At 39.5% G+C, this 27,583-nt stretch overlaps 1 protein-coding gene across 4 annotated transcripts in view; it reads right to left on the bottom strand.

Moving 5' to 3' along the window:
• The window catches only part of pdlim5a (PDZ and LIM domain 5a), a 55,524-nt gene that overhangs the window by 13,569 nt on the left and 14,372 nt on the right, over positions 1–27,583 (bottom strand). Inside the window, exons 4-9 of one of the 4 annotated variants that reach the window (XM_051075107.1) lie at positions 10,506–10,545; positions 6,882–6,907; positions 5,606–5,626; positions 5,458–5,475; positions 4,794–4,966; positions 4,505–4,541 (exon numbers count right to left, since the gene is read on the bottom strand). In XM_051075107.1, coding sequence (XP_050931064.1) covers positions 4,505–4,541; positions 4,794–4,966; positions 5,458–5,475; positions 5,606–5,626; positions 6,882–6,907; positions 10,506–10,545 — 315 coding nt within the window. Of the gene's footprint in view, positions 1–4,504; positions 4,542–4,793; positions 4,967–5,457; positions 5,476–5,605; positions 5,627–6,881; positions 6,908–9,304; positions 9,736–10,505; positions 10,546–27,583 lie in introns of all 4 variants that reach the window. The other 3 variants (XM_051075108.1, XM_018669542.2, XM_051075109.1) reach the window with 3 other exon arrangements.

The raw sequence follows: 27,583 nt of genomic DNA, 5'->3' as shown, positions 1-27,583 counted from the left end.
ATCTAATTTATGGTTGTCATCATCACGGCCAGCCAAAGAGTTAATGGAAACCTTGACTGAATCTGTGTTGCCCCCTAGTGGTGTCTCCAGGGAACTGCTAGATCAAGGCAAAAGTAAAGAAAGCATGTGTTCTGATTATAATCAGAGCCTTTTCTATTATTAAAGCTATTGTGCATTTTAGGGTAATACTGTGAGCTTTCATAAAACACCCCAAATGCAATTTACCTTTCAGTAGTGAGTTGAAAGCTTGGTGGAGCTGTGAGGGTAACATCTGGGGTAGATGGTCTATGGACAGGGACTGAATCAGAAGAGGTCCCTGGTGCTTGATTTGGAGCTGGTACAGAATTGCTACCACATGAGGAGTATACTCCTATTGTTTGGGCAGGTAATACACTAAAAATAGGCAAACACGATGCTGGGGTCTGGGTACAAACAGGACTTGGTCCAAGAAAAGAATGGGTTGCATTAGCTGGCAAAAACATAGCATCAAGTGAAGTGTCATTTGGCTTTTGAGCATCTGAAACGCTGTGATGATGGGTGTGAGATGATGGCATTTGGTTTAGAGCTGAGCCATTGTATGTTAAAGGTACCAGCACTGGTGCTAAGGGATAGTTCATGTTGGGTAAATGTGTTGGGTGTATTTGACAAAATATGTCTACAGAATTTGAATATGACATCGGAATGGCAACTAGATGAAGCTGTGTTGCAGATGCTATGTTGATCTCTTGGTTTGAAGATTTTAAAAGGCTGTCAGGATTGGATATGAGGACATCATGTGGAATTACAGTGTCCTTCTCTGGCCACTGCTGATGGCTATTGACTGATGAGCCTGTTGCCCATGCCTGTGGTTGTTCAGTGTGAGCAGATGTGGGCGTGGCCTCTTCTCCATTCAGGCCACTGAGCGTTGAGAGTGAAACACCTACTTGGTCAGACGACTGGTGTGCTGGAGACCTGTCGCTGGCAGATATCAGATAGCAGAGAATAGTGTTATTGGGTTCACAGTGTTTAGTTTTTGGTGTGTTTTGAGTGAACAATTCCAGTTGAAGTTTGAGTTTGTTTTAGTGGAGTCAAGTGAAGTATGAAAAATATCAGTATGTTATTAGCACTTATGTGAATACCAAAGAAGCGTCTAAGGTTAAACGTCTGGGATTATGTCTTTAACAGATCAAATTACTGGTTCACCTTTTTCTACACAAAAAACTACAGAAGGTTTGTTAGTTCCTGTGATTGAAAGACAGGGCTTTGTGTGATTGTTTTCTTTCAAAGTGACTACTGTGTAGAGGGACAATTCAAGGTGAAAGGTGAAGAGATTTAGGTGATGATTTATACCTGACCATCCCACTGTTTGTCTCTGAGTCAATGAGACAACTAGAAGAGGAAAGAGTGAAGGAACTAAGGAAGTAGAGGAGAAAAGAGAGATGGAAAGGGACACCAGAAAAAAGAGAAAAGGAAACAAGAAAAAAACTTAATCACTTTATTAGCTGCAATGTAGAATACTTTTTCAAACTCAAATCACAAAAAAAACAAACAAACAAACAAAAAAAAAACAAAAAAAATTTCAGCCACTAGATTTCCAGATGTTTTCCAAATGCAACACCATTACAATCTACAAAGAAGAAACTACCATTAAAGTTAGCAAAATCAGCAGGATGAAATAAATGTTAAGGCACTGGAGAAATATTTTACATAGTAAGGGCCTAAAATAATTCCTTTGCATCACAAGCCATTTATAGCATTTATACAGTCACTTTGCAAACCACCAAAGCTCCACAACCTGCTTACTGATAAGAGCCTTCCTTCTTTACTTGCATATACCTTAAACCATACAAATGTCTTCAAGCACGGATCTGGATTGTTACATCCGAGCAGCATGGCACATAGGCCACCGGTTTATATATACTGTACATACATGCAGGACAAGTTGAAATCTTTTGCACTTTTTCAGATGCCACCATTTTTCAAGATACTTCCAATGTTGGCAGAGATGACACCTGTAAACAAGCCTTTAAAGCTTTTAAATAAGTTTTTAAATGTCTTCTGTTACATACAGTTATTCAACTGTCCAATTAACATAAAGGAACATACATAACTGTCTAATGCACTCTATGGCTATTTTCAATGATCTCAGAAATCCTTCCTTCCTCCACACTCCTTCCCCTTATGCCACATCCACATTACAGTGGTACAGAGGACAATGAGGGTGAAACAATAGTGTAGCAATGTGGAAGCATTTCGAAAAAATATTTTCAGTCCTTTTTTGGTGTGTTTTTTTTCTCATTTACTGTATGTAGACCTGCATAATTCTATGTGCCATTTTCTGTTCTACATTTCAAAATGAATGAAAACTGAATGATTCCTGACATGTTATCTATTCAACTTTCAGTAGGCAGATGCTGGCTGCTTCCCTTTCCTCATTAGTGTGTGAACAGGTCCTGTATATTGTTACAGCTATATTGCATGTACTGATGTGCAAAAAATATTTGTAAAAATCTGTATATGTACCGTAGTGAAAATTGAGGTGGACAGATGTAGACTGACAGCTGTGAATCTGACGGAATATTTTCAGACCACTTAATCAGAGCCTTCAGAATTTTACGCTTCTAGTTGAAAACTCTGGATTCCTTGTCTCCAATCTCTGTAACACTGGAAGATTACGCCACACACAGCCACACAATGACTCAGTTGGAATCATATGTAAAGTTATTTCCCACTTCATTCTGACAATCCACTTTAATGTTTTGGTGTTTATGAGTATGAAGATACTATCTTATCAATGAAATCACTGACATGATTTTAGGTCTACACAAACAGGAGCATACAAATGCACTTCAATCAAACTCAAAATTTATGTATGAGGTGAAAGTAGACACACATTGGTAAAATGTGTATTTAGGTATTTATACCCTTGGGGATGGAATCAGAGGAGTGGGCCCAGCAGGTAAGCAACACTTAAATAAAGGTCTTAATGAGGCTGGCACAGTGCAGGCACATACAGTAACAGTGAATAACAACTCCACACACACACACACACACACATACCCACACCAACACATACACACAGACTCCAACAGTTCCTTTGCAAGCTCTCACTATAGTATCTTTCCTTTACTTCCTAATTTCCCATTAGTCTACAAGCTTGTATCCCTGCAACAGTTCAATGAATTAACAACTATCTACAGCAGTCAAAATGATATAGTGTACACATACACAGATGGACAGACACACACACAGACGCACACAGTCTACTGGACATTGAGGGTGCGAGCAGACACTCCATGGTGCCAGTCTCTCAGCTCATGGTACTTAGGGCCAATCACCAACCGAGTGGTGGTCTTGTTCACTCTGCCATCCAGGTCGCAAGAGTAAGAGGAGAGAAGAAGAGAGATACACACCAAAAGAGAGAGAAAAGAGGGATTAGGGATTTAGGGAGTTGCCCTACGATCTGCGATGAGACACACTGTAAGCCAATCCACAAGGAGAGCTTGATGATACAGAAGGAGCTGTTACCACAGACAAAAAGCTGATGATACAGAGGAAACATTTAGATGCAGTGGATATGGGCAGTTTTGCTGTCATCATCAGAATAGAAAATGACAGAAATCGATATAAAGAAAGAAGAAAGTGAGCCGTAAGGATTACCAGTTGAGTTCACTTGTCATTTCCAGTGCCCAAAGAGTCCATCTTCATTTTGACAAAATGCGGCCCATGAATCATGGTCAGTATGGACGAAAATTATGAATGAATTGGACCGTGAGGTCACACGCCGACATCCACAGTCAGCAGGAATGCCTGTATGTTATCATGAGTGATCACAGACACACGGTGATCACATGTATCGCCACAAACCACCAAGGGCAATGGGCAGCCAATGGATTACATCACACTGAGAACAAGACCACAGTCGAGCCACGATCATCACAATCACAGGTTAAGCAACATGCAGCACTTCAATGCTGTCACTTCCACAGCCAAATGCACAAACAACCTCAAGGAGCACACAGACCATCACATGTAGCTACACTTCAACTGGTAAGCACAGATGGACACACTTTCAGACACTGGTATGATGCTATTTGAAATTAACCTTCAACAATCTGAGAGGGGAATTTAATCAAAATTGCTTCCCAATCTTTTGAAGCTACTGAGAATTGACAAACTGTACAGTACACAGAGGCCTGGCTTTTAACTTAATGGATCAAATGCGATCCTTCCTCTGCTGTCTAGACAGGAAGAGCCCACACAGCATCAATATATTTGCCAGAACTGTGCCACAGAGATTTAGAGTCAGATTTGCTGTTGTAGCATAAATGCAGACTTTACAGTTTATGGTAGAGGCACCCAACAGAGCAGGTTAAATGAAATAACAGAAAGGAAAACAACAGAAAAGATTAGATTTTCTGGAATATGCAATTCAAACAAACCACAAAAAACAGATGATAGGGAGATGAGGGTTATTAAAACCACAAACTTCAGTAAGTCAGCATTTTCATTGCCATGCACTTACTTTGTCTTCTTGGCTTTGTCAGCTTCCTCTTCTTGAACTAAAAGGGAAAGAATGGAAACATTAATGACTGCACTCTAAAAAAAATATGTGGCCTTTATGTTCTACAAAAATCTTGTTTTAGAAATAAACATTGTGTTAAACAGTAAGCATGATGATTTAGGTATGTTTGTGTGCCCTGTGTAGGGACTGTACTCAGGTGTGTTTGGTCACCAGCTCAGGTGCACTAACAACAATCCATGCAGTGACTCTGCAAAGGTAGTCACTGCGTACACTTCAGTCAGTCATGTACCATTCTCGGTGCCAGTGATCTGAGCCAGAATCTTGAAGGATCTGGACTGGGTGGTGCCGGTGCGTGGGCGCCAGTCCTCTGTGTCCTCCATTATGCGCTTCCTGCTGGCATCAGCATGAGTGGGCACATGGTAAAAATGGATGTCTGTGTCCACAACGTGTTTCCTGGGAGCTCTGGAAGAACAGGGTAGAAACAGGATGGATGACATCAGCAAATACGCTTTTAATTTTACATCCTGCCTCTCATATATTGATCAAAGTAACTGGAGGACTGATGTCATTTCCTCTGGGGTATTTTAAGCTATTAAAGTTAAATGTATAACTTTTAATTCCACAGGAACCTATAAAACATTTCATTCTCCTAAACTGACTTCTGTAAGTAGGTCGTAAGTAGCTCTCTCGACCAAAGCGTGTTATGAGGAAAAGCCATGTTTAGTTTTCTTTTAGGAGGTTACTTTCAATCAAGATGTTTAAATTAATATACAGTGCATGTATCGACCTCATTACTTATTCAGTCAGAAGAACTGGATTAAATTGTTAGATGATTAAAGGATACATGAGATGGCAAGGTGACACTGTAAAAATAATAACCTAAAATTGGGGAAAAAAATCATGCCACACTTTGTTAAGTGTATTTAGTGATAGGTCTATACCAATCATTATACCTTGGTGGTTGGGGTTTTCTAGAAAACCAATGACAGAGAAAAACAGGGCAGAAAAAACAGAAACAGACTAAATAAAGGCAGGGTAAAATATAACAGCAATATTCATCATAGTCGTCAGGACACAACAGAATTATGTGAAAAGACTTACTTCAAAATACTTTGAGGTCCACTAAATGGAAGATAAAGAAAGAGAGCAAAGAAGAGGTAGAAATGTAAAGAACTGATCAACTTGTAAGGAGTCAATTAAAGGAAATGCTAACAATTGAAAGTAAGTAGGAAACTGATGGAGGAAAGTAGAAAACATAAACTAATGGATGAAAACTGCCAGTGCATGCACAACACAGAGCCTAAATGTCCAGGGAGACTTTTAATCGCATCAATATGAGGAAAGGTAATTTATCAATAAAAGCCAGTTCTATTTTCAACCACATGGAGGTGCTGTTGACTTGTCTGCAATTCTATCAGGGCAGAGTCATTCATCATTTGGACAGTTTGACAAGTGTTTAGAAATATGTTTTAATTCAAATGTTACTGAAAAACGTGAACTTTTGTTTTGATGAGTGTGCAGCATAATTATGATTCAACATGCGGGTTGTGTGTGTGTGTGTGTGAAAGCACAAACAGTAAATGTGTGCGTAGTGAAAATCTTTCCTGGCAACACGGTGCTGATAGGCCTGATACTAATTGGCTGTCGATAAATCATCTCTAGGACAAATACGCGCACACATACACACACAGGAGCATTGAAGACTTTTTCTGGCGCTGCTGTCAATAAATCACCTATAAATACACACACCCACCAATGCACTCACCTAGCACATTGAATAGAGTGATTTATGAGTGTCTCTCAACACATTCTTGTCACAGCAGCAGCTATGTGGGCGTGGGAGTGCTGACAGCTATCTGTGAACGTGGTTACACACTTACAGTTATACTGTAAGTGTCGCACAATATAGTCTGTGTGTGTGAGTGTGTACTTGGGTGTGCATGTGTGTACCACTCTGTCAATGTCTGTATTTGTGATTTACTGTTGAGGTAAAAAATATACTGTCACCTCAGCATTGTATCATTACAAAAGATTGTATTCATTTTAATTAGTGGAGTGCATGCATGCTACAATGCTGCAGTTCTTGCATAATGTAAACATGAAATTAAGCTAATTGAACAATAAAAATGTATTATTAGTAATCTTGTTAAACTCTGATAAGAAATGTTGCAGATGGCTTTAATTCCAGAGAAGGAAAACCTCATGTAATCTGCCAAAATATGAAATGTTTCATACACAAAAAAATATTTCTGCAGTAAACTAATAAGCAAATGCATGCAGTCATGCAGATACAGTATTCATACAAAAATACACAAAGGGAGAGGAACAGGCAAAAGGGAAAAAAATTAGTCAAATTTGACATGCTTCAGAGACTAACTTTGTGACTTGAGGAGGTGCTGAAGTCTGCAAAGCAGAAAAACAAGGATTGAAAGGAGGAGAGAAAGACAGAGAACACTGACATACACATGTCCGAATTCTTGCCATTTTATTTTTTAAAAATCCCCTCTGAAACAACCACACAGCACATTTATAGCATGCAAACAAGCAAGGAAGAGGCAAGGATACACACACGGGCTGTCTCATGGTGTCAGTCTGTATGCATCTCAGCAGCACAATAAAATAAGTATACAGAGAAGGAAGGATAAAAGGGGAATTTGGAGGGTAATTCTCATTGTACTGGAAAGCTCTCTCTCAAAGAGAGTTACACAGTCTATCACTGGTAAGTCAAAAACCATACAAATTCTAAAGAAAGATCAAGCTTTAATAAAGCAGTGTGTGTTATTAAATGTCATCTGTGATACTTGAAGAAGACTATGTACCAAACTGATATTCATCTTGAGTGTCTGTGCGTGTGTGCACGACTCCACGGTGTAAGATTATATTGTGCAGATCACTGGTGTCTGCTGAGTCTCATAGAAAGAGAAACCACCAAACCTTTTGTCAGTGTGCTTCCCCAGAGAAAAGAGCGAAGAGAGAGAAAGAGTAAACATGGAATGATGAGAGAAATTTTGAGTCAGAAAAGTCTATGTGGTATTTTGAGTGAAATAAATCAAAAACATCCCTGTACACCGTCTGGTTTTGAGATAAATCACTAAAATAATGAATGGAAAAGTGAAGAAAAGTGGCTTGATGAAGGTTGCTTTAGTCTGTGAAGAGAGACAGCATATGTGTAAATCAACATGGATTCAAGGCTGAATCCTTCACTGACTGACTGATTTGGTACAAGAGCAAAGGGAATGCCACACAGCTTGAGTTACCAATGCAGGCTATATATACACAACTTGGTCATAGCATCATAGCATAGTTATACTCACTATGCCTCTGGAGAGAGAGGGGTTGGGGTTGTGACAAAAATGGAGGAGTTGGGGTGGGGGGGTTGGGGGGTGATGGTGGGATTTATGTTGAGAAAGACAGGAACGGGCAGCTTGGGGAAAAATTAATCATGACAAATTAGCAGATATACTGAGAGAAAAGGAGGAGAGACAGGGGCAGAGAGGGTGAAATAATACAGTGGGATGGGTTTTCACTCAATAAGGGTTCTCTTCAAATGCTACTGACGAATAATATAGCTGAAATGTGGCGCTGTCCCTAGACACCCAACCTTGGCTCAAAATAAAGTCTGCAGTAGAGAAGTCCACTTTCACTTGGAAAAGCAAAAACGTGCCTTTATAGAATATCATGAATGATTCAGGATAAAAAGAAGGCAAAGGAATGACAGAGATGCACACTCAGAGCCTTAAGAAAATTGGAGAGTGAGTGCACTTCAGTAGGTCAACCATATAACCATCACGCCAAGGATATTTTATTTGTCCCTACATTTTTTTCTTCAACATCCCTTTTAACATTTAACATTAATGGTGTGTTAAAGTCCATCAGTTCTCTCACATCACGGGAACACAAGTAATAAATGTCTTTCAGTACAGAATTTCCCTTCCGAAGTTGCTACAGTGAATAAATGGTACAATAACCCATTTTAATTTGCTTACATATCAGAGTTTCCAGGCTGGTAGTTTGAGTTATCTAACATGACACAGTGCACAAACAACTAACAGTAATTCTGGCTACACATATTTTTTTTTGTTGTCAGTCAAACTAGCTGCACAGTGCCAGGTTGAGACTGTCACCTTTCAACACTATAATCAACGAGACTCACCAACTGCGGCATCATAATCAGGCTTGCCTTGTTAACTAAAACCATAGATCTCAATACTGTGTTTAGAGTACAATATTTTCCTTTGTTTTTTGTTTTTTGTTTTTTTTTCCTCTGAACAAAACACCAACAGACATTTGAGTCTGATTTAATGATGTGGAAGAACTTCAGAGATCACTGCCAGGATTTCAAATTTTTAAGTTGGAGTCTGGCAAGTCTGATCAGGGGGCTGCATGGAATAAACAATTTTCAGTCAGGGACATAAACTTTGAAATAGGCTTGGCAAAACACCATGTTTATAAATCATAACAGAAGTGGATTTTTTTGTAACCATACACTTGTCTAATTTAAACAGAAACTAAGTGCAGACTTCAAACATTAACGCTGGTGTCATAAATTTTTATCTTCTATTTCTCACTAAAAATGGTGTAGCTACTGCTCGTATTGAAAAAGACTTTTATCATTTCTAAAAATGTATGAATCTGAGAGGTAATCATCAATAGACATTAACAGTAATGGTCAAATACAAGTTATGTAAATGTTTGACACGTCAATGAAGACAGCTTGAACATAGCCAAGACGAGGAAAGTTGGAGAAAGCCAAGAGCCAAGAATTGATTCATTTGATTGGCTGGAGAGATCGCCACTCACCCATTAAACTGCAGTGGCAAGGCTCCACCCTGACTCTCCAACAGGCCCCGCCTCTGCCCCATGGCCACCTCACAGGCATTCTCAGTGGAGTATAGGTTGATTGGTGTGTTATACACTGACGGCTGAGGCGGGACAAGGACGGAGGGGGAGGAGGAGGAGGAGGAGGAGGATGGGTAAGAGACAGGAGGTGGAGGAGGAGGGAAAGGACTGGTGTGGGAGGAGGCAGGGGTGAAGGCAGAGGATGGGGATGGGATGAAGGCAGCAAACGGCGACTGTGACGGAGGGTATTCACTCTCTGATCCGTAGCCCCCGAAAGGTCTGGGGGCTTTATTGTAGGGGGTGGTGGAGGGGCTGGAGGAGTGGGGGTGGGGATGGGGTGGAGGAGGGGGGTGGGTGAGGGCCACTGGTTTTATGATGTCTGATCTGTCGTCCTACCGGCGTGAGAGAAGAGCATGCAAATACACACAAAAATAAATCACATCACAGCACACACACTATACTGAGGCCTCCCAGGTCATGACTTGTAGATACTTGATCCAATATAATTTGTCCAGATATTAAAGTCTTACTTAATTTAAAAATAGCTGGAAAAAATAGGGATGCATCAGTATAACTTATTGTCTTTTACGATGAAACATAAATGTAGAAATGATAGAAAAAACATAAGATAAAACAAGAAAAGGTGGTTTTCATGCATACCTACAGTGTGTATGGCACCATTTCAGAAGGGTGTAATATATAAAGAAAAGTATTCAAAGTACCTAGAACATGGTACCCCAGGTGAATAGTTTTTTCATTTTTTTTTATGCTGTCATATTGAATCATTCAATAATTCAATAACTTCCCCATAATGAACGTCTTTTTCCTGTTCCACACTAACTTAATACAGTAGATCACAAATGGATAGATTTTTTGGATTTTAAAAAAAGTATATATTCACATGGTAAAACAATAGTAAAAATCTACATTCAAGTAATGAGAAAGTTTTTATATTATCATCTCAAATTTGCTTTTGACAATTTGTCACTGGAAACTGTATGTGCATGTATATATATATATATCCACTCCAGGCAGAATCTCATTCTTCACCTGGTGTGCCTTGCTTTAATTAAACAGTAATATTCTATGGTATTCTTGTATCTATCAATAGACATGCTGTATATAACCTTTGTCATTTCAGTGACGTGCTGTGCTACAGTACCTTTGGTGCCACAGGAGGAGGTTTGGGAACACTGGGAGCCCTGTAAAGAGGGAGGAGAAAAAAGAAAGAGAAAATGTACGAGTTATGATTGCACAACCACAATTCTTATTCATTTCAATATTTCCTTTGAATAATGTCTGTTTTTGACATCTGAATATTCATGCTTATTATAGATTTAAGTGACTGTTAGCCAGCACCATGCGGAGCACCAAAGTACACAAGCTCTTCAAAAGCATTTGCTGATATTTATACAAAACAGCTAAGACCATACAGTATAATTATTAGATCTCACTGAGGTTGAGAGAAACTGTGGTTATGGTCAATTATGACTGAATCTGAGCTTTTAGTGGAGGGATCAACATGGAGAGGTTTCTGTCATCAGCTATGAAAGAATTCAAAGGAGTCTTACTGTGTATGTATGTTAAATGATAAAACTTGAGTTTCTGGAGCTGAAAATTGTGGTCCTTTTTAGTGTACATGTGATTGAAGTCAGCTGCTTTTAGTATAAAAAGGCCTGTATCAATTTCATACTCTCGGTGTTTGATACTGTTGATGCCACTTTGAGCCATGAGCTTCCCAAAAGGTCATCTAAGGAACATGCCTGTAACTATCCACACTTAACTGTACTCAGAACTGATAACGGCTTAGCACTTCATCCTAATATGAATTTTCCTGAGGTCATTTTCTTCTGTTTACAGAAGTGTTTTTAGTTGCCCCACATGGTATAAGATGATACTGATGCAATAGGACAGGGCTTTATTGAAGTAAAATGAACGAAAACGATGCATTCACAGCAGTGAAGGATCAGTACATTTATATTAAGTGTTAAAATAAGTGAATTTCCCCAATAACAAGTCAACAGTTACACACATGGGACAAATTAATGTAACTCAAATAGTATTTCAGTGTACCACAACTTTATCGAGCATGATATAAAGAGAAAATACTCGAGTTAACATAAATTAAAAGGTTAAGTAAACTTTGCAGTAACTGAAGACGTGTAAATGTCAGCAGCCCCACATTCCTCTCAGAGCAGCCCTTCTAGAACCCTCCTCAGGGAGGTTCATGTCCTTCACCTCTGTAAATTTGAACCGACAGCCTTGTAGTAGCTAGAAACACATCAGTCTGCAGATACAGCTACTCATACACTGGTCCTTTTCCTCTCTGCCTCTTCTTCCCCACTAGTTTTGGTGTGCCAACATTGTGTATCATCTTCCTTCCACATGAGATGTGAGAATCTTAAATTATATTAACACGTGCAGCAAAAACGGCCTTGTGCTATAAAATTACAATACGAATAAAATAAAAATACTCCACAACTCCCATGACTTTCCACAATTCCAACAGTTGAGAGAAACATCAGGAACAGAATCCTACTTTGAGCAATCACACAACAACTTTATCGTGCCTGAGGATTTCACATACGGTACACATAATTCTCTGAGAAGGTGATTGGTGTACTTCCCACATCCAAACAGGAGGGCAAGCAAAGTTTAAAGAAAACACAGTAGGAGAGGAGAACAATGAACAGATCTGAGCTAACTATCTTTAAAGGTTTTCGGCCCTGAACGGAGCCCAGGCTGTGTACTGTTCCCACCAGACTTCACTGATAACATACCATATGGATGAAATATGCATGATTTAAGAACCCTGACTAAAGGTCTGCCTCCATGGCTCAACCAAAAGCAAAGGGATCCCCCCTGAGCAAATGCTCAGAGCAAAAAGTATAAAAGAAATTCCTGATATCACTTGAGGCAGTACAGCTCACCTTTTTTTTTGTCTCAGTATGAGACTATGTCAACAGTATGCCCTTTCTACGGACATACTATTGTAAATAGCCCAACAAGTCAACAAGTACCCAGTCAGCGCAACACAGAAGTGTTCATTGACATCAAAGCTGATCTGAGGGCAGCAATTATCTTACTTGCGCAACCAACGGAATGGAAATGAGGCACATAGAGTAGGAAAGAGAACACCGGGGTATCGAGTAGGTATTTCAGATACGTCAGCGTCATCCCTGCTTGCTGTAGCCTCAATTACACTGCAGCTATAACTGGAAACACTAACATGGAAATGTGTTGGGGTCATATGGTAAGAGGCAGAAAAAAAAGATGCCTGCTGGAAAGTGAATGAGAAACAGAGTCTGGTTTGATTCAAAGGTTTTCAAACCTTTTCTCTCTGGATTTACATCATCAAAGGTAATTTCAGGCTTCTAAACAAGCAACCTACTGTTTTAATTAGACACCTTTATGTTACCAGGAACTGGCATGACATTGGGAAAAGTCACGAGAGATGTAACTATCCAGGCTGATCTTCTTGAAACCTAACTAGCTTCTATCAGAGGAACAACAAGACCTTACACCGTATCAGACACTTTGCACAGGAATGTATCTCCATAACTGAAATGTGTGAGGGTCAGAGACTAAGTGGATGCAATAAAGGCACTGACAGTGTGACAGTGACAAACATAACATTTCATGTCTACATCCTGAGCACCAGATGGAAACATTTGCTGGGTCGTACACGTAATAGGTGTGCGTTCTCCTCAATGTGGAGGACCACCGACAGTTTAATTTCATAGTTTAAGTGCAGCTGCTATAAAACATGTTGCTGTTCTCTGTTTATGCCTTTGTTACTCTGCATGTTCCATGTTAACTGTCAGGCTGTACGTGTCTGTGCTTCCAGTACTGTTTCATGTTCATGAAAGTTGCATATTATATAACTCAGCAATTGGTCTGTTCGTCTAACTGTGACTCTGTGTTTCCCCTGCAATTCTTTGTGGTCACAGCTATTTTGGTTTTTGCTTTGATACCTTACCACATCCGAGTGCATGCTGTGGTTACAGTGGTAGAACTTAAACATATTTCCATATTTTGTTACGAATGAAAATCATTTATGGTAATATTTCTTCTACTTCTCTTTGAATATGGGTCATCAGAGTTTGCATGTATGCAAACATTTTAAACATGTTTTCTTAGTTTGCTTGGTCTGAGTTCCTACATTTTCCTAATTAATTATTTAGAGAGAGAGATGCATATGTTTTTTTTTAACATAACAATGACAGTATGTTTTCATTGGCTGTTTCATTTTCTTAGCTCTGTTGCTGCTCTCTTCAACAGTCCTTCTTCCTTTGAGTTTATGGCAGGCAACAGGAATCCAGTACAACACTGCCACAGTCAATACTTTAAGTTGTACAATGTGAACCTGTTGAGTTGGTGACTCACCTATGTGTTGATATTTGAACCCATATTGTGTGGTGTTGTACTGAATTACATTTTACTACAGGGAGCTCTTGTTATTTTGTGTAGTCTTTATATTTCCTACCATTCACTGAGCATCTATGCATCTTCTGATTTACTTACTATTGTGCAATGGACTGTATGAACATGATTAATGAGAACCAGAGGAAAACAGCTTTATATATGATAAGATTTTCTTGTGGAATGTTCTGTCCAAAGATATATTCTCTTTTAAGATGTCCCAATATTTTATAGTATATTTTTACAGTTTTTCCTACATTTATACATTAAATTGACCCGTCATACAGTGGAGGATGCCGTCTCTTCTTCATTTCAAATCAGCTGTGCCCTCGCGGTTGTTCAGTGTTCTCGGTTGTGCATTTGTGTTTAATCTCTCTGGTCTATTCTTACTCGAGTGAGATCATTGACCGATGTTTCCAGGGCTGCGCCCTGACATGCCATTAGCTTCACCAGCAAGCAACCAGCCACACTGAATCAATAAGAGATTGTTGCCTGTGTGTGTGTCTGGTCAAGTAGCAGGAGTGGTTTAGGTGGAGGTGACACTAACTGGGATCTGTTAGTAACACCAGTAAAGGCCGAACACACACTCCTTATGACACAAACACAAGTATAGATATAGATACACAAATAGGCATGCACAACCAAGCTATACATGTCTGCAGGAATTTTACAAGTGGACGTGATTCTGTCACACGATGCCTTCATGTGTGTGTTTACTCAAACAGAAAAACTAACCACATGGGTGTACTCTGAACACACATACACACACTGACGCATAAATATTACTCCTTGCAATCACTCAGTCCATCTTGTTTAAAAAGTCAAACTCACATAATTATATTTCAACATTAAGCAGGACTTTAATGAACTGTGCTGCCATCTGAATGACAGCATTGTTAAGGGTAGTGAACGGACGAAGGCCAGTTAACAAGCACATACACCCACACACATACACGTACAGTGACGTATTGTGCAGGGTGTGGTGACAGTGATTTCAGGCATGACAGGTTGGCCCAGGAAATGTTACCGGTGTAGGGTGATAACACAGACTACAAGGACCAGTTTATACTCTTGATGACATCTGCACCTCCTAATAAGCTTTGAATGAATGCACACACACACACACACACGTAGACACACAGTATGTTTGTCCAGTTCTATTTTTCAACTAACTGCACTTTGAGCATTTGCAAATATTGTATGTGTGAAAACTTGGACTTAATCAGCCCAGTTGTAGATGGCTGGGTTTTCTTCAACAAAGCTGGTCTGTGGTCCTGTTTGCCTCAAATCCAGTCTGGTTTTTATGAGCCGAGATCTTATCTTAGATTTGCACCTAATTTGTCTTGGTGAGACATTTTTGGCAACTCTTGCATGTTTTTGTGGTAACATTTGCATTCCTGCTGAAGACAGAAGGGAATGATTTTATCCAACTGAAGTCAAAACACTTCAAGTCAATATTGAAGAATCAATCCAGCATTTGAAAAATCAAGTGTTCCTGATATTTGTCGTTTTTAAAATAATCTAAATTCACAGTTTTTTCATTCTTCCTTTCTTTCTTCTTCCCTCTCTTTCTTCTCTTAAATTTTAACTGACAAAACATAATAGTGATATAAAAATACACTGTAGAGGTGACAGAATGATATTATGAACGGACAGTTTTTTTCTTTGTGTCCCTGTGCATCCATGTGTGAAAGCGAGTGTTAATGATGCAGCTCTGATAAGATCAAACTTGTCTTTTCTTTCCCACGGGACCCAGCCACAGATTGGAGTATGAAAAACACATGATTCAGAGAGAGGGACACACTTCCTCCACTTACTCTGTAAATTAGGAACTGTAGCAGCTTTGTAATTTATGTACAGGCACAACTGTGCCCCAGAGCCATTAACTCAAAGCATGGCTCTAACTTTGTTTTTTTCAGTCTTAACTTAGAAAAATCCTTATGCTTGACGCACTCGTGTCAGTTTATTTTTTTTCTCTTCTCACCTCTCTTCCTCCTTTTTTTCCATCTCGGCACCCTTACATCCTTCTCTGTTCTGTTTTAATTATCCTCCTCTCTTCCTCTTACTTACTCCTTCCTGCCTCTCATGCAGTTTGCTTTTCCCTGGAATGAGGTCACCCTTTTTAAACAAAAGTGATAATGATTATTAAAACAAAGCCTTCTCAAATGTATGCAGTCGTCATTCCTGAAGGATGGACCACCTCTGTATTTATTTCTTTTTCTGTGCCTTATTAGGAGAAAGGGGAAGGAGTGTGCCACTTTGGTTTCAGGCTTTTCTTCTTTCTTTTTTTTTCAGTTTTACCTTAAGCTGAAGCAGACCAACGTGACCAGGGGAAAATGCCAAGGCAACACTGAGAGCAGAGTGACTGGCAGAATCATTGCCACGTGTGGTTCAGCATTTGGGTGTCTAATAAGTAAGGTTGTGTATGTGTGTGTGAGTTTGTGTGTTGGGGGAGCCACTGTAGGTATGATGCAGTTATGGCTACATACTCAAAGATAGAAAGAGAGATCACGAGTGAACAAAGACTATAACTCCTGATTTCACCAACTGGTGCAACATTCCTGTGCTGGTGTCATTACATCCAAAAACAACTGTGTTATTTTGCAGCCAATTTCTGGACCAATGTGTGATATTATCTAGAAACAGCCTTTAAATAGATCTGGAAGCTGAGTCTGTGCGTCTTTATCAGTCTTCACATTAGGCAAGACCAGTGGAGACAGGGGTCACCCACAGATCACAAGTACTGTAGATCTGTATTTAGTGTGTGTGTGAGCTCTATTCCCATGTCGATTTATCTGTGTTTGTGTGTGTGTGTGTGTGTGATCCTCCCTGTTCCTTATCCACTACCTCCCACCACTATCTCCACAGAGGCCTCGACAGGCCTTTCAGCTGGGCATGACATCACATGAGATCCTAAAAGAAACGCTGACACAGTGCAGACCAAAGGAACAAAATATGTTAAAACTGCAGCGGTTTCACTACAAAAACATTACTCAATTAAATAAACTTTGCAGTACAGTGTTTGAACAATCGCAGTCACAGACAGAAGAAAAACTTCAATGGATTTCCGTTGTTGAATTTCAGTGACTGTTTTTCACGATTGTGTTTCCATCAGTTTTTCTCATTCAAGGCGAGCTCCACATCATGTAGCCCATGTTAGAAATGAGGCGCTATGTTAGATACTCTTTGACAAAAAGTTCAGTCTTTTTACCTCTGTGTTTTACATTAAAGTTGTTGCCTTGAAAACAAAAGTTTGCACTCAACACAGACCTGACCTGACCTAAACCCAGCTACTTCACATATCTCTTAACGTATCTTACTCTAATGTGCTAAGACACATTTTATTTTACATTTTACGTGAAAATCTATGAATGTAATGTCGTAACAATTGCATAGAATGCCCTTTTTCGTACTGTGGGTTACCACAGAGGAAGGTAATGAACTGATAGAAAATGCTTACACATATCGCAACTGTGTTTCCTGCTGTAACATAGCAACAAACAAGCACATTTTATAGTAACTCACTTTTTAACAAAAACACGCAGCAGTAGACTGGTACCCTGAGGAGTCTTAAAAGCAGACCATGAGAGGAAACAGGCACATTAAGTTAAACCCCACCAGGGTAGGAGAAAGGAGGCAATGTCTCCAACAGCCTGCAGGTCAACAGTTCTGCATCAAAACCCCCAAAACAGCACAGGAGCAGAGGGTGCAGTGCCTCTATAACTAATACCACTCCACAATAAGAGGGAGGGTCAACTACCTGTACATCTCACTGTCGCTAACCAAGGGTAGAACATACTGTTACATGAAGTCCATTAAACAGTAAATGAAAGGGATGGAGGAGAGATATATTTGAGACAAAAAGTTGTAAAATCTTACATGCTGTATGGAAATTTTTACAACATCCAAGCAGAAGAGTTACTGTAGTGACCTATACATCCAGTGGCACACCAAACTTCATATAATTTTGGGCAATAAAACAGATGAACAGTCTCGCTGTTGTGTCTGTGCTGTCTGTGCTGTTGCAGAGTGTAATTCTTCTTAGATATTTTCCAGAGATCATAAAAGTAATTTTATGTAGCATTACATCTCATGCAAATGTATATCTTTTAAAGGCAGAGGACAGATGTTTTCTTTTTACATGAAACTGCAAGGCAACCGTTTGGTTTAATGGTCATGTCTATAGCCGTAAGTTAGTCTTACTGCCTGCGCTGTCTCTGGAGTCATGGGGCAGTAAAACAGTAGATGGAAGGACTAGAGTCCTGTGTTGTCTTTTGAAATCTAATTTAAACTTTTATGACACAGCAGACTGACCAAGAAGTAAAAACTGTACATATAAAAGAGGAGCTCACATGGAGGTGTTTAGAAATACACACAGGGACAGGCAAACACACACTGGAATGCAGTCTCACACAAATAGAAAAACACAAATACCTCTACATTTCCACAATATGTCTCTTCGTACACACCCCAGGACGCTGTGTTTAAAGCACCTTCACTCACTGTTAATGAGTCTTGACCTGATAATATTCCATCGTGCCTCTTTGCTCACTTCATGGCAACTCCCGCACCGAATGTTGCCATCATCATTTAAAAGATTTAAGGTGTAATTGAATAAACTAATGACTCTGTGGACCATAATTGGAGTGTAGCCAGCCTGTTTGCGAAATACAGGGTAAACATTTCCACACTGCAACCAACTGAGCTTTCTCTCTCACTGCAGCTGACTGACAAACACACTATGACAATCTTGACTAGAACCATACAACTTGAGGAGCAGAGAAACACCAGACCGATCCCCAGAGCAAATCTGGACTTATCAAGGTCATGTCAGTGCCGTCAAAGATATTTGAATTACACAACACAGGTCAAACCCAATACAGAGAAAGCCCTGGTGCGATTTCATGAGACTCAGATGGAGATTGCATTTTTTTAAGTGTGGGTCCTGGGCAGGAGGAGTTCAGGAATCTTTGCCTCGAAGGCAAATTCAGTACATGCTGGGGCTCCGAAAGGGAAACCACTGGTACTGGGGGGCCTAAACTGGATGAGGACTTCCGCATGATTCAAGGGGGTCCCAAATGGGATGAATTAAAGCAGAGATTAAGGATTAACGGGCCTTCAGTGCTGCGGTTTTGTAAGATCTATCCAGCACTGAACTATAGTCTCAAATTATGTACTTATGTACTTATTACATCAACACTATACTTGTATTCAGCAGAAGAATAAACAAGGGAATACTGAAAGGCACAACACTACCTAGAATGTGTATTTAATGTGAGTGAGAAAGGGAGAGAGAGCGTTTTATTTCCTTATAATTTCAGTCCTGTCTACTTTACAGCTTCTTTTTTTCTCTCTGGCAGCTCACAGTTATTTTTTCAAGGCAGCAAAAACAGAAACAACACAGTACATCAAGCAGAAGAAAGAGAGACAGGGTAAAGAGACAGCACTCCAGCTGAGTCCAGCACTCAGCGCTGAGACAGCCTGCCCATCAAAATGATCCACAGCTGGACCAGGAAGTGTTTTCCATATTCAACATCTGGCCTTAGGTCTGTTGAGAGGGTTATGGATATCGATGTGCGTCAGTATCACTCAGACAGATTCACTCACAGAGATTCAAGATTTACTGGCTTACATTTATTTTCCTTAAATGTTTTTTTTTTTCATCTTACTTTTGATTTTAGGTTCTCTGTCCAACTTTCTGTTTACCTGGCCCATTTCTTTCTCTTTCTCTCGCTCTCTAGCTCTTTTCACTAACACACAAGTGTACACACACATACACACACACACTGCCCTCTAGATGTTCTCCGAGTGACACTAAGTCAGACACCTTAGAAACCTATGCGACAGTGATCATAAAATGATCCTGGCTCTGATAATGAACAAATACCTGAAGTTATGGAATTCCTTCAGCATATTTTTTCCACTATAAAATCAGAGCATTTTAAAGAGATGACCATGAAGGAGGATAGTGGAAATGGTGGGGAAGAAAGTCAGGGAGGGATGAGAAGGGTTGCTGAAAAGACAGGTACATACTTGTGACACATTAAAAACTACACATGCTCCTTAGGATTATGCCCTCTGCCTGAGTTAAACATGGTGTCATCTGATTATGTAATAAAAAATCAGGGCAAAAATAAATACACAGTGAGTCATTTGGCTGAATTTAAACATATCCCAGCCAAACTGAACTGATAAAAGAGAATTCAATGTGAGAACTACAAGAGAAGATGGCAAATTGTGTCTGGGAGTGTACTTCGTTTCAAAACATGTTGATTACAATTTATTATAGAGTCATTTGTAACTATAATTAGACGTTTATTTTATTTGGAACAAAACTGCTGAGTGTGCAGTTTATGTTCTGACTGCGCCTTGCACCCTGAAACTCACTTATAGTAATTACTCAGCGCCTATGAAATGTAGCTTCTTATTTTTCTCTTCTAATCAGTCCAGATGATTCTTCACGCTGTTCCAGCTGCCCGTTTGAGTACCATTCAACAGTGTTGGCTGGCCTAAAGATGAGTGCACTTGGCTTACTGTAAGACATATTTGGCAAATAGCGGGGAAGAATTAAAAAAGCAGAGACAGATGAGCCTAACACAGTGTTCTTGGCCTCAGAATATCTATGGGCTACCTTCACAGACCCCTAATGTTCTTGGGATTTGTATTTTCTTTGGCAAAAACAACAGACTAGCAGAAGACAGGCAGAGACAGGTGTGTCTAGCTAGCTGTAGCTGCATTCTCTTGGTATTAGGATACTACTGGCAAATACTACAAGCCTTGCCAGAGATGATGGCCATCAGTTTTAGATGATCTCTGGCAAATACTACAGACCAGTGAAAGACAGAGACAGGTGAGCCCAGTTTAGCGCTCTTGGCTTTGGAACATCTTTGGCAAATATCAGAGCTGAGTAAGTGGCAATGGCAGCTGCACAGAGAGTGTCTATTAGTTCAGAGGATTTACATGGAGCCATGACTTTCTGCAGCTACAGTACAAGTCTTACAAGTTCTAACTGATTGTACCATTAATATAACATTAATATATGCCAGTTTGTAATATATATGATAACAACTTGAATACTGGTTTAAAAAAAACTGCAATAATCCCCCTTATGTAGACTAGTCGTTGAGTTTTAGTATAAAGTCAGTGTTTTGCCAAGACTTGGGTGCACGTATTTGGTGGGAGAGTAGGGGGTCCAGAAAATTTTATGGTTTCAATTAAAAATGTGCAACTTCACATCATTTTGGACCATTATTATTACCATATCTATGTACAAAAATCTGGAAAAGCTGGAGCAGTTAATAAATAAACAACACCCAAATGGCTCAAACACAAAATCTGCTAAAGAGGTCCACTGGGGGCCAAATACAACCATTAGACCTGGGAAAAGTCATTTGGTTTATTTTGATGCTTTTACATTAATTTGGCTTAGGTGGTGGCCTCTGATACTTCATCTTGGCATCTAGTTCAACAGTGGTGTTATCCAATATCTGCAGTATAAACAGCAACAATGGTAAAGCCAGTGCCATCAAAGTGAGAAGGTTGAGATAGATAAAAAGGCTGAGATAGATAAAAATACAAAAAGTAAATAAGAAACAAATCACATTTCATTCGCCTGATCAAAAACAGGGTAATGTCATTTTAGGTAGAGAAAAAAGAAGCTTCCCGGTGGCCTAGGGGTTAAGGTGCAGTCCATGCACCACAACATTGCAGGTTTGCATCTGGCCCTGAGACCTTTACATGTCAATGTAGTTGCAGGTATTTTTGTAAAAGCATGGTCTCTCTAGTTTTTTTTTTTGTTGTAAACAGGGAATCCAATTATCTTTCTCCTTCAAAGCCAGGCTCGTTTAAACATGCTGTTCTTGTTAAACGCAGGTCAGTTCCAAGTAAGCATGCCATCCATACTGGGTTTCATTTCAAAGGGTAAGCTAAAAACAGGCAATAGATCATTTCATTAAAGTACCAGTCTTGCCTACAAACAGGTAACTGACCCACACCTCTCATACATCAAATGACCAATTATGTAACTGATGCTTTCTCATATTTCTGATACAATGGGAGGCTGTTAATTAGGTTTGTGCAAACAGACAATTTCAGATTTCATTGTGAGGATAATCACATCTAAAAACAACAAATTTGAAATAGGACAGAACAGGAATTTACAACACTACATTTTAAAGAAAAAAATTAAATCCAAGTCCATACTAGAAATATCCAGTAACTAGGTATTAGAGTATACCTCTATACCAGTGGCACACTCTGCAGCACCAGGCTAAGGTAAACTGACATTGTCAATGCACACGTCTGTGTGCCTGTGTTTGTTGGACATGTGGCTGTACACAAGCACCAGCATACGCACATACAACCCTATTCAGAGAACGCAATGTAAACAAAATGAAAACATATACCCCAACCCTTCATAAACTTCCCTTGCCCACACACCAAGAGAGTCAACTTCCAGACTCAGAATAACTTAAGCAGCTGCCAGTGTGTGTGTGTGTGTGTGTGTGTGTTTGTTAAGTATAAATGTTAAGGCGTACCGCACCCCTTGCAACAAATAATCATCACTTCCACTATTGTTCTTTGCCTACTTGGATGCATGTAACATGTCAATGGGGAGTGTGATTTACTGTGTGTGCAAGATACAGAGTGCTGAGGCCAGCTAAATGTTCCCGCTAACTGATGTACGTGTTAGTGCGTGTGGAGGGGTGCCTCTAAATCACTGCCACACAGCAAAACAACAACACCACTGCATTGCAATCCAGAGTTACCACACATGCAGAAGAGATCTAGATCTAATTGTGTTTATCCATGACTTATTATGGCCTGTCCTTGTGGTTTTCTACATGAATGCATACGATCTCACTATTATAAAAGTATCTAAGGACTCCACCATGGAGACACTCAGTCACAAAGAATAGGCTTGTCAAACAGTGTAATTATCCCATTTGAGGTCCTTTCAACAGGGTGAGATCTCCACTCTGATAAAAAGAGAAGTGGAACCAATTAACTTAGCACAACACAAAAGCTGCTTCAAAACCTTTCTTCTTCGCGTGACGGCTTGTTTCTCAAATCATGTGTTCATTTGCTGTGTAATGTGTTATGCGCTTACGTATACGTGGGTGCATCAGGTCAACTGTGTTTCAGTTTGTACCCTTTAACTCCCTCAAATACATCAAGACCTTGAGACTGTGCCATTACTGGTGAAAAACACTCAGATACACACACACACACACACGCACACAGGCCCATTAAATAGTCAAATGGGCTTCGAAAAGACTTCACTGCAGGGAATAAAGCATTTAGCCAGACACTGGCAGTTGAAGTGCATAACAGTGAAACACAAAGGTGGTTCTGTTTAGGCATGAGATGATTGGTTGAAATGAACAGCTTAATACTTTGGTGTACCTCTACAGAGAATAATTATGCCGGTAAAGAGCCTATTTTAAGTGCTGAAACATTGTGATTACACTGTACTAGTGGGACAGCTTCGGGACAAAGGCATCAGCGAAGAGGAAATGTCCTTCTGTAATTCCTCTGGAAACTTCAAAATCTTACTCCATTCTTTTCACTTTCTCTTCCACTCAGCTTTCAAACTTCACCTCCATTTCCATTGTTCATTTTCATCAGCAATGTCAGATTCTCAGTCTCCATTCCTGTCCATTTCCTCTTTCCTGCATTCTGTCTTTTCCCTACTTTCCTCTTTCCACATACCTCCCCTCTGTCATCCTTTGCCATTTCTCAACTACAGCCCTCTCAAGTGGCCATCACCACCATTCACAACTTTGATATTTTGATAATCAATCACTTGTTTCAGTTATGTTTTATGCAAAAAATGCCAAATACTTGCTTGTTCCAGGTTCTAATATATGAGGATATGATATTTGTAAAGTGAGAATATCTGTTAAGTTGTGACGGGTGTTGTTCACTACTTTATTTTTTTAAATTTTTTTTATTTTTTACATTTCATAGACTAAATGATTCGAGAAAATAATCTGCAGGTTAAATCAATAATTAAAATAATTGTTAGTTGCAGCTCCACTGACAAAATTCAGCAGAATATACCAAAACCCAACCAACCAGCTTTTTGGCAGTCTATTTTGTGTGTGTGTGTGTGTGTGTGTGTGTGTGTGTGTGTGTGTGTGTGTGTTATGGACACATGTGCTCCACATGTGTCTGATATCTCTCCCACAGTACAACAGTCCGTCCAGCTAACAAGATATTGGTTGTTTTTATTGGTCTCATCAAATGGGATTCAGTTTGACATTGAAGATAAGAACGGAAAAATGATTCATTGAAAAAAGAAATTTCCCAGAAACTCGACTGCATTTTTTCCACAGCTGTGCGTAAGTATTCATAGTAAAACTTTAGGACTATCTAAGAATCTAAACACAGAGCTGTGATGTTTTAACATTCTCGCCTGGTGCCATCAAGCAGTGAGATCTATGGTTTACAGAAACTGCAGATGTCAACCAAAGTGATCAAAAACTGTGGGCCTTGGAGAATCCATCTCCATCACCATTTGTGCGTCTCTCTTTCATCCCTTTGGCATGCTTTCACTTCCATTTGCCTCCCTTGACTTCTTTTAGCTTTTCTCATCTTTCCATCATTCCTCTTTCTGTTTCTTTCAGTCTTTACCTCACTTTCTTAGCAGGGGAGCTGGACACACACTGACACCATTTGACATACAGCCAGTGAGGCTCCAAAGGGTGTGAATCAGAAGTTTGTGTTTTGAGAGTTATTGTTAACATAACAATACAAAGTGCATTCCTAGACAGAGGAAAAACTCAGGATTGAGCTGTTGAGTAGAACAACAAACACTTCAGATCAGTAACCAAGAACCATTACTACTTCATTCCCTTAGTGTTGGACCCGATCTGTGGGAAATGTATTTGATTCAATCTGAGAGAAACTGGCATCTATACAACTGAATTTACAGATAAATTTAAAAAAAATGCTAAAAGGCAGTTTTAAACAGATAACAGAATCAATGTATATGATGCTAAGAATACTGATTTTTTTTGAAGTCTATAGAATCTCCCACCCACTCTCTTGGGCACTCTGTGATAAAGCGACAGACTTACAGCCATGTAATTCAATTTACACACCACATTGCCAGACACTTGCTGCTGTAGCCAAATATAGGTCAGCCCTATATGCTGAGAAGTGGGACTTAAACATGCACACAAACCAGGAGCAACATGCCTGTGCACTCTGCATGTTTAATGGTCATCCTGATTTAAGTGAAGCAGGTACTTAAACAGTTGTTAAACGGTCCAATAATATAAAGGAGACAGAAAGAATTACACTGCAAAGTATTTTTCCTGATCTATTTAAGATTAAAAACACAAAATTAATAAAAGAATGGGGTCTTTTTCCAGGTCCTAGTTTACAAAGGAATTGTTCATGGATGAAAAACACTGATAAAACAGCCTTTGATGTATTTAAGATCTGCCAGTAAAGTAGAAAACCTCTATGATGAAAAACCTGTTTTTTAATAAGGGAACCAGCTGAAAGGATGCCTGCCAGCACCTACATCAAAAATCTGAAATTTGAATCTGAAATCTGACAGAGAATATCAAAGACACAAAGACCTTTAATCTGCCTGTCATCAAAGTGAAATCTTGAGATCTGAATTGGCACCTGTTGCCTGTAATTTCAGCACTGCTGAAATAAAGAAATAAAGAACGTCTCACAGACAGCTAAATAGATGTTGGTGTGTGATGATTATGCTGGTAACCATGGTATTTGCATTCATGCATTTATCTGGCTTTACTTTGCAGTTAATAACTCCTGGTTCTGTTCCAGCTTTTTTTATACTGGACGGAGAAGTGGCCAGCCCTCCTTACATCTGCCATGTCATCTTTAAAAATAATTGTAGCAGGGGCAAATTGAGCCATAGTGTCAATTTAATTTTTTTTTCTTATAGAGACAACTCCAGGTTTTCCTTTTCTTGTCCTTCACACATCTGCTGTCCATCTCTTCTCCCCATCATCCCTTTATGTGGAAAAGGAATAATAACCTGTGTCCTTTAAAAATACACACACAGAGACACCACATGCATTGTTAACATTTCACACTGTTATCATTCCTTTTGCTATCCGACCCAGTGACAAAACCAATCAAAATCTACAGATGGGCAGGAAAAAAGAAAAAAAGAAGCAAGTGACGCCTATGAAAACTAACAGAAACAAGGGACTAGATTGGTTCTTTCCATTACGCATGTAAACCCATTTAAGTCCAGATGTTGACCTAAGCATGACACTTTGAATACACAGTACAACTAACTCAAAGTGCCAATGAATGCCAAGCAACAAACAGAAAGAAACCATGAAATTCTGATCTTATTTCTTATTGTAAATGGAGTCTGGAGAAGGCACAGGGATTACTGTCAATCTTCTGGACCCTAAAATATCCCAATAAAGCAGAAGCTGGAGCCAGCTGTCCCCAAACTGGCTGCCTGGTCACACAGCCTTAATAATATAATAACTGCCACTTAATGAAACAAGCCGTTCCATGTGTTTCCAATAGGGTATGAATCAACCCTTCAAGGCCTGACGTCTGCCACAGACACAGGGCGATGCAGAACAGATAATCCTATAACTGGTCCCACAAACAATCACACCCATACATGGGATTTGTTCAGTTACACTGGCACTTGGCAGCTAGTTTGGCGCCTTAAGGAAGTAATTGGAAACAAAAGTCTGTGACAGTTACAGAGCTTACTCTGTTTGTCACTACACTGCATAAACAATGAAAAGTTTAATAACTGTTTGACATTTTGGGAAATATGCTGATTTTCTGTTTTGTCCAGAGTAAGATGACAATGCTACCTCAAACTAAAATAATCCGCCTGCCAGCACCTTTAAAGCTCACTGACTAGCATGTTATATCTAATTTGTGTAATTCATACAAAATCCAGGGCAAATTGTGCTGGGACTATCTCACAGGAGTCCAACATATGTTTTCTTTTTACCTTTGGACTGAGACAAGATATAGGTTTCCCCTACTTCCATTCTTTATGCTAAGCTAAGCTAAGCTAACCATAGCCTGACTACAAATAATCATGCAAAGTGCCACTCTCATATCAACCTTTTTCACTGTGCCAAAACTTGATGAAGCACAGAAATGTTGAAGCTATTAGTTGTCTTATCCATGTGTTTTAATGTAGCTTTATGGAGACAGAGTATATAAGCAGATGTAGTGTGTGGTGCTATTGTTCCACTACATAAATCAGGGGCCAGGGCTTGGGTCACTTTTCAGTACAAACCACTCCTGTTCTAATCTGTTTAAAACTAATTATTGTGAAAATTAATCAGTGAAATACTTTTGGTGATGTTTTATCAATTTACTAAGACTGGCTGTGCTGTGTATTTGAAATAATTAAAAAATGTATGAATCAAACGACGGCTAGTGTTTCCTGCAAAAACAATTTCGGTTTAAGTGGCTACATATCTTCCACATCATTGTCAGCCAAACTTGTTTACCTTCCTCGGTGTAAAAACCTTGGCTGTCCATCGCAATATGAACTCCCACTTTGACAAATAACTCATCCATCGATTACCTTTAGCCAAGTGTTATTCTAAGACCTGTTTCCCTCATCATAAAATGGAGCTTGAACATGGATGTATTTCACTCCCAGTAACACACACACACACACACAGAAACCTACACCCCGACCTTGAATTACTTGTGATAGTATGTGTTCTCGGCCACTCAACCAAAAGCAAACATCTTCAGTCTGTCATCATTTGGACACAAATTAAAGGACATGCTCAGTTAGCCTCAAATGAGGGGAGGAGTGAAAGAAAGATGAAAAGT

Source organism: Lates calcarifer, linkage group LG13, assembly GCF_001640805.2.
Source record: "Lates calcarifer isolate ASB-BC8 linkage group LG13, TLL_Latcal_v3, whole genome shotgun sequence".
NCBI lineage: Eukaryota > Metazoa > Chordata > Actinopteri > Centropomidae > Lates > Lates calcarifer.
Note: the sequence above shows the minus strand (reverse complement) of the source record. Positions and strands in the feature narration are given on the sequence as shown.